Source organism: Chrysochloris asiatica, unplaced genomic scaffold (genome assembly GCF_000296735.1).
Source record: "Chrysochloris asiatica unplaced genomic scaffold, ChrAsi1.0 scaffold00495, whole genome shotgun sequence".
Classification (NCBI taxonomy): Eukaryota; Metazoa; Chordata; class Mammalia; order Afrosoricida; family Chrysochloridae; genus Chrysochloris; species Chrysochloris asiatica.
The window spans coordinates 788,749-797,198 of record NW_006409013.1 but is presented as its reverse complement, the minus strand read 5'-3'; the positions used below and the strand labels follow the sequence as shown (position 1 = coordinate 797,198).

Below are 8,450 nucleotides of genomic sequence, written 5' to 3'. Positions count from 1 at the left end.
TGTACAGGGTCGCTATGAGTTGGAACCGACTCCACGGCACATAACAACAATTAGCAACTCGAGTCCTGGTGTGGCGCTGTGGGTTAATGCACCAGACTGCAAAGCCGTTTGAACTGCAAGGTCGGTGGTTCAAGCTCCCCAGCTGCTCCTTGGAAACCCTATACAGGGTCGCTATCGGGCAGTCAGTACTCGATGGCACTTAACAACAACAACATGATTCCAAAAGCCAGCATTTTACTTAAATGTGGGAACACACTACTATAAGAGAGTCAAGAGAAAGGCAATGAGTTTAAGAACTGGAAAATAAATGATAAAACTGTATCTGAATGTCGCTTTTCTGTCACTCCTGCGTTGGACGTAAATCACGATGGCGGCCTCCATGTTGCATACGCCGCTGAGGTGGTTTCCCAGTGTTTCACCGTTCAGAAGGGCCTACGGAGTTCAGGTTTCCCTCCAGACTTTTTGCACCAAAGCTGCGCCCCCAGAGGAAGATGCTTTGCCCCCAGCTCCCATTTCTCCTTATGTGGATGACCCCTGGAAATAATACCAGAGCCACTATGCTTCTCACTCTGTCTGGCCTAACTCTCCTCGTAACCACAAAGGTGGCATACCACCACAGAGGACTCACAAGACGTGTATCCGAGGGAATAAAGTTGCTGGGAACCCTTGCTCCATCTGCCGGGATCACAGGTTGCATGTTGACCTTGGAACGTGAAGCCCTTGGAACAGTCGGCCTGCGCCCACACTGGTATTATCTTCCACGTTCCGTACACAGATCATGGGCTCCTCAGTTACCACATTGCCCAGGTTGAACCCCGTGACCTCGACTTCAGTACTTCTCCTGGAGCTGTGAGCGGTACTCCACCAGTCCCCACTCTGGTTTCAGGAGACCCCTGGTACCCATGGGCTAGCTGGAAACAGCCCCCAGAGAGAGAGCTGTCCCGCCTGCACCGTCTCTACGAAGAGACAGTGCCCTCTACATGTCCAGAGGAAGCCTCCTCTATGGATCAAGTGGGAGCCCAAGAGTGTCCCATAGAGGCTGCAGTATCCTGGGAGGGGCGGCAGAAGGACTAGGAGATAGTATCCAGAAAGTACATCATGGGAACTGATTATAGTCCACGTCACCCTGAAGAGTTGTTTGTGTTTTGTGGCCATTGGCCACAAAATACCTGAGACTGGAGGATGTGCTGATGGCTATGGGAAATCTCAATCCTCAATTGTAAATAGGTGGGTCAAACATTCTGTTGCTGTTTCAGACATCTGCCATATTAGCTTTTCCACAATAAAGCTCTTGTCTCTCCTGTCAAAAAAAAAACAAAAAAAAAAAAAACTATATCTGAAAATCCAAAGGAATTAACAGCAAACCTATCACAAAAACAGAAGAAAAATAATTAAAAATCCCTAAATTTAACATACCTGTAGATAAGCTTTGTTGTTGTTAAATGCTGTCAAGTCAGGTCTGACCCATAGCTACCCTGTGTAGGGTTTCCTAAGAGCAACTGGTGAGCTTGAACTTCGGACCTTGCGGTTCAAACTGACCTTACAGTCCAGTGCATTAATCCACAGCGCCGCAGCAGGACTCCAGATAAATCTTTGGGGACAGCTTATCTGTTTTTTTGTGGAGGTACAAACCACACTTTCAAATTATCTATCAAAATTATTAAAACATTTATTCTTTGATCTTACTTCGGGCATTTCACTCAATGTTTAAACTTATACAGATGGTGGGGGGGCTTCATAAAGTTCATGGACAAATGGAATGAAAAGATAATGGAATTTTTCACAAACATTTTGAAGTCCCTTCATATAAGAAATGGAGTTTATACAGGGTTGTTACTCATTGCAACACCGTCTGTTGCAGCAAACACTGGAGACATCCTTAGTGTCAGTCCACGTAAGAGACTGTGTGTCTGGAGATAATGTGAATTTGCTTGCAGATCACTGCAGTAAAATGAGTATTGTAATAAAGTCAGTTTCCCAGTGCATATATTTTTTGGTTTCCCAAGGAGACTTGGCAGCATAGTAGTTACACATTGGCCTGCTAACTGCAAGGTCAGCAGTTTGAATCTACCAGCTGCTCCATGGGAGAAAGATGAGGCTTCATGATCCTGGAAAGATTTACTGCTTCGGAAACCCACCACCACCATCACCAGTGCATATAAAAGTTATATTTCCATTATATTGGAGTCTACTTAGTATGCAACAGCATTACAAAAAAGCTTGACGATATTGTGAGCTTATGAAAATGTGCCACAGGAACACGAAGTGGTCACATGCTATTGAAGTGGGGCTGTTAAACTTGCTCAATGCATCGTTGCCACAAATCTTCAATTAGTTGAGAAAAAAAGAAAGCATTGTCTTCAAAAGCATAATAAAATGAGGTACGCCTCAATTAAATCATCTGTGGTATACCCACATAGTGGATTATTAACCAACTATAGAAAAGAATGAGAACACTGTATGTAGCAATACAGAAAGATTTCCAGAAGTGGTTAGAAGAACAGAAGATACTTCTTGAAAGAAAGACAAGCAGAAAAATTAAAAACAATAACGGCAGTCTGATGGACTACTACAAGAACAAACAAGTTGTTCGCCCAGGAGACATCAAGGCAAGCGGTCGGGTCCCCTCAGGACAAACCCCCTTCCAAGACTGAGACTCAGGTAGAATACACAAGCAGGCATGTGGTCTTGCTGGTGACCACGTTGGTCTACGAATAAGGGGAAGTGGGGGTGGGGGAGAACAGCAGTGAAGTTGTGAGCTAAGTTCAACCACATTCAATAGACTCCTGTCAACCTGGGTTGATACCTGATTGGCCAGCAGTATGGCGAGACCCGGAGATCTCTGGGCCCAGAGACCGGACATGGCCACAGAGAACTAGAGTGGAGTGAAGCATCCAGCTGATAGGAAGTGAGGGGAGATGCACAAGAACACCCACACTTGCAGATAGTACCCACTTGATCTGGCATCAATGGCTTGATGATCAGAACTCGACTAGAAGAAGAGAGAAGAGGAAAAAAGAGTAATCCGCTACAATTTGACGAACTTGACTTATGCTTGTGGATGAGTAGGGCAAAGGATGGAAAAAATCTTTACAGTGAGGATCATTCCCACCCCCTTGGTACACAGGGTCAACAAGGGCAACTTAGACATTGGTTACCCAAAATGGGGAGGCTGCAAAGGCAAGAAGTGACTGGCTTACAAGCTTTCAATAGGGAACCTAGTTCCAGAGGGTACGGAGAAAGGTAGACTCTCCATTGAATGGTTTCCAACCTGTCTGGACAGGGCTGAGGAAGAGAGATGGGGATAAGACTCTTATGGTTCAATAGTCAATGATTGCTATCAGGACTGACTGTGAACGTTGGAAAGGTAAAGGTAGATGTTTTGTAACAGTAGGAGGGGAGTGGTTGATTTTGCAGCCCAGGAGCCAGGTCCCTGGAACCATCAAGGCAGAAAAGCGAAGTGCGTGACCCTATCCAGAGAAGCAGTGACGCCAGACATGGAGGCAGAGACGATGACATGGAGAGAAGGAGCGGCTGGGGACTCTAGACTCAGGGAGGGAGGTGGGCTGTGTGTTGATGGCTGGGGGGCAAGCTTGCAGGGTGTACCCTTTAGTTATTTGATGATGCATGCAGGGGATTGTAATCATTGCAATAAAACGAAATACGATAGGATAAATGTAAAGATAATGTTCTCCCATGTAAACTAATCACATAATTCACAGTAAAAACTTTTAAAAAAGAAAGATTTCCAGAATGTATCGCTAGGTGTAATAAGTGCAGACCATCATATAAGTAATAGTTGGTTATTAAATTGGCTATTAAATGAAATACTAAAGCAGAAAACCCCTCTGCTACTGAATCTATTATACTGAATCTTTCTCATACTAACCGTGTAGGACAGAGAATTACAGTTTCTAAGACTACAAATCTTCACAGGAGCAGACAGCTTCATCTTTCTCCTGAGGAGCTAACTGTTGGTGGGTTTGAACAATCAACCTTGCAGTTAGCAGTCCAACAATTAACCCACTGCAGCCTCAGGGTTCCTTCTAGAACCGAGATGAGAAACAAGAATAGATATTTGCTTTGCTTATAGTTTTATAAGCACTGAGCAAATACAGAAACTACTAAGAATTGTTGAAGGTAGAAATGGGTTAGGCAGGGAAAGGAATAGAAGTAAGACTTCTCTCTGGAAGCCTTTCCATGTGGTTTTGATGTCTTTGAAATATTTGCATATGTTACATTCAAAAAATAAATCTGAATAAAAGAAATGTAATTCTGTCTGTTTCCTGTGAGGGTAAGGGCGATCATCTTGTTTAGTGCTGGCTTTTTTTTCTTTCCTTAAAATTGTATTTATATTTGTATTGAAAGTATGCACGGCAAAGCATGCATTGATGCAACAGTTTCTACATGTTCAACTTAGTGACATTGATTACATTCTTTCAGTTGTGTAAGTATTCTTACCTCTTGTGAGTTGTTCATCCCTCATTAGCATAAATTCACTGTTTCCTAAGGTTCCTATTTAATCTTTTGAGTTGCTTTGTCAATCTGAGATCATATATATAGGTCTTTAAATAGCATAATGCTCAAGGCAGACCGTTTTCATGAGTTAAACTAAACTACAGTATTGGTCAATTTTAAGAAGACTTCAAGGGATAGTTTTAGTTTATGGCTTAAATATTATTTCATGGCAATCATTTCAGTGGTTCATCTACCCTCCATAGCTCCAGAAAGTCTAGAATCCATGAATATTTAAAATTCGCTGAGTTTCCCCCTTTTAATCATGATTCTTTTATGGAATCTTTGACCAAAATGTTCAGTAATGGTACCTGGGCACCATCCAGTTCTTCTGGTGTCGTAGCAAATGAAGGGAATTAGCCACACATTCCATATCTTCCTCCTATTCCCGACTCTCCTTTTTCCTCTGTTGTGCCAGATAAAGAGACCAATTGTTGTGCCACTTGCTTTAATACCCCAGGCACTATTCACTAAACTAGGAGGTAGGACAGAAGCACTCATATGCCAGTTAATTGGGACGTCCCATGAAACCATAATCCTAAAACTGCAAATGGATTTCTTATTTTATTTATGTATTGAACAACTATCACATAGTGTTCTTGGTTTAATTGTAGCTAAACTTAGAGTTCTTGGTGGTGCAAACAGTTAAATGCTACACTAGTAACCTAAAGGTTGGCACTTCAAACTCATGCAAAGACACCTTGGGAGAATGGCCTGGTGATTTGCTTCTGAAAGTGCACTGCTTTAAAAACCCGATGGAGTTCTATGTCTGCTCTGCACACATAGAATCATCATGAGTCAGACTTGATTCCATTGTAACTGGTTTGGTTTGTTTGAGTTTTTTGAGGGGTGGGGTCACTTGGGGGATTACTCATTTCGGACCTCCCCAGATAAGTTGGCAGTATTTTCCCAGTCTCCTTCCAGTGTTCTCTATGCAGACTTTAAGATTCAAGACTGATTCAAGGGTAGTTCCCATTTCTAGGAACCAAGGATAATTCTGCAAAACATGTCTATGATTCCATGAATTGATGGACTATAAATGGAAAAATTTCAACAAACTCATGCAGCCCTGGAGGCACTCACTCATCTATGCCAATAAATTTGGAAGACAGCTACCTGTTTTTGTGCCCATTCCAAAGAGAGGTGACCCAACAGAATCCATAAATCATCAGACAATATTAATATCACATGCAAGTAAAATTTTGCTAAAGATAATTCAAAAACGGCTGCAAGAGTACATTGATAGGGAATTGCCAAATGTTCAAGCCGGATTCAGACAAGGACATGGAATGAGAGCTAGATGGATCTTGGCTGAAAGTAGAAAGATGTTTACGTGTGCTTCATTGACTATGCAAAGACTTTCTACTGTGAGGTTATGACAAGTTATAGATAACATTGCAAAGAATGGATATATCAGAATATTTAATGGTGCTCCTGAGGAACCTGTACATAGATCAAGAAGCAATCATTGAACCAAACAAGGGACACTGAATGGTTTATAATTAGGAGAGGTGTGTGTCAGGTTTGTATTCTTTCATCATACTTATTCAGTCTGTATGCTGAACAAATAATCTGAGAAACTGGATTGTTATGAAGAAGAACGTCACATCGCAACTGGAGGAAGACTCATTAACAACCTGCAATATGCAGATGATTCATACTTTCTAGGACTTAAAATACTGATGGAGATCAAAGACTAGCCTTTGGTATGGGTTGCACCTCAATGTAAAGAAAACAAAAATCCTCACCAATGGGCCAATAAATAACATCATGATAAATGGAGAAAAGATTGAAATTTTCAAAGGCTTCATTTTACTTAGATCCACCATCAACACTCATGGAAGCAGCAGAGAAGAAGATGTTCAAGAGCGAAGGTATCAGTTTGAGGACTAAGGTGTGCCTGACTCAATCCATGGTATTTTCAATAGCTTCAAATGCATGTGAAAGTTGGACAATGAATGAAGAAGAACGTTGAAGAATTGATGCACTTGAGTTATGGTGTGGGAGAAGAATATTAAAGGTAAAGATTGCCAGAAGAACAAACAAATCTGTGTTGGTAGAAGTACACCCAGAATGCTCCTTAGAAGCCAAGATGGCGAAACTTCGTCTCTCATACTTCAAACATATTATCAGGAGGTACCAGTCCCTGGATAAGAACATCATGTGAAGGAAGGGTCAGCGAAAAAGAGGGAGAACCCCAGTGAGCTGAATTGGCACAGTGGCAGCAGCAATGGGCTCAAGTTTTGCATCAGTTGTGAAAATGGCGCAGTACTGAACTATGTTTCGTTCTGTTGTTCATAGGGTTGCTATGGGTTGGAACTGACCCAACGGCACCTAACAACAACAATGGCCTTTATAGCTTGCCAACTTTGGTTTTATAGAAAAAAAAACTTAGCTCGTATGGCTTGAGAAACACATTCATACTTGGCCTGTAGATCTCTCTTGAAAGGATGGCAATAGAATTCAAATTTTATTTTGGGCTAGGGTGTTAAGGGAGCCAAATCATCTGATTTTACTGCCTCCATGAACCACATGGACTACATATATTTTCTAAAAGCCATGAGTTACAATGCTCATTGTATCTACAGCCCAAGGCACAGTAGAATTTTCTCTGAATAGGAGGTTTGGTGGAATACATGAGATATGTCTGACACAGAAACCAAGCCTAGCTTAGCAGTAACAGAAGCTGAGTCTTGTCCTGCAAGTGTTTTTGTTCTCCTTTTCCACATGTTTGTCTCCTAATGATCTCTGTGTGCTTTGTTTTGCAAATAGAGAAATCATTGCTCTGGTGGCTCAAGTGGTTCCAATATATGCTGCTTCCCACCTCTTTGAAGGTATTGCTGTAAGTACTGAGCAATAGTCCCTTAAGTATTTTTTGATGTATTCATTTATTCTGATTATAGTAAATTTAAATTGTGAAGAGGGTATAATAGGATAGGTAAGTAATATTTTTAATATATTCAGATCGTATGAATGCTGATTTTAGGTTAGAACTCCCTGGGGTGGTACTGGCTCAGGAGACAGATGTCTTTCAATAGCATTGATAACACTGGTCAGATATTAACAATGTTCACACTGATGGAATGTTATCTGCCTTCCAGTGCACATGTGGAGGAATTCTGAGGGGAAGTGGGAATCAGAAGGTTGGAGCTATCGTTAATGCCATTGGATATTATGTGGTTGGTCTCCCTATTGGGATTTCGTTGATGTTTGCAGCCAACCTTGGAGTGATAGGTAAGCAATTGGAGCTTAGTTAATCACGGGCCGGGGAAATGATCGTTGCCATTTTGTGAGGAGGCTGGGCTCTGGAACTCTTGTGCTTTCATACATTTGTTTCTGAGGTAAATTGTCAGAGACAGTAGGGAGGGTCAGATGATAGCCTCCAGACCTGTTCATGTGTGCCCATGAACCTCTCTCGCTCAAGTGTGCGGTCTTGACATCCTTAAGCAGAATAAGATGCTCTCCCTTTCATTTTGTTTCATGCCACTGATTGTAATGCCCACTTCCTCCCTGTGTTTCTAATTCCTGCTTGTTTCTTAACCCTTCTGAACTTTGTCCTTGGCAAATGCTGCCCTTTCTATTTCAAATGACATGTCATTTAATGTAATATTAAGCCTTTCTTGTGTTATTGTTGCGCCTTCTAGACTTGTCTATGGTTTAACTGAAAATTGAGTTATAGGGGCGAATTTGGCTCCAGGCCTTTAGGATGACTAAGGGTTGTAGTTTCAGAGGTTCCTATCTATCTGACCAGTAAACCTGGTCTTTTTTAATGATTTTTGTTCCATATTTTTTTACTTCTCTAACCAGGGCTTTCTAGTTTGATCCTTTTCAGAGCAGTTGGTAGTGGTAACTAGGCACCATCTAGTTCTTCTGGTCCCCAGGGTCGTGGAGGCTGAAGTTCTTGTGTGGTCCACTAGTCAATTGAACTAATTGTT

General features: G+C 41.8%; 1 protein-coding gene across 1 annotated transcript in view; it reads left to right on the top strand.

The window, feature by feature from the left end:
* Positions 1–8,450, top strand: part of SLC47A1 (solute carrier family 47 (multidrug and toxin extrusion), member 1) — an 85,583-nt gene that overhangs the window by 56,208 nt on the left and 20,925 nt on the right. Inside the window, exons 10-11 of the mRNA XM_006877433.1 lie at positions 7,288–7,357; positions 7,617–7,749. Of these exons, the coding sequence (XP_006877495.1) occupies positions 7,288–7,357; positions 7,617–7,749 (203 nt within the window). The remainder of the gene's footprint in view (positions 1–7,287; positions 7,358–7,616; positions 7,750–8,450) is intronic.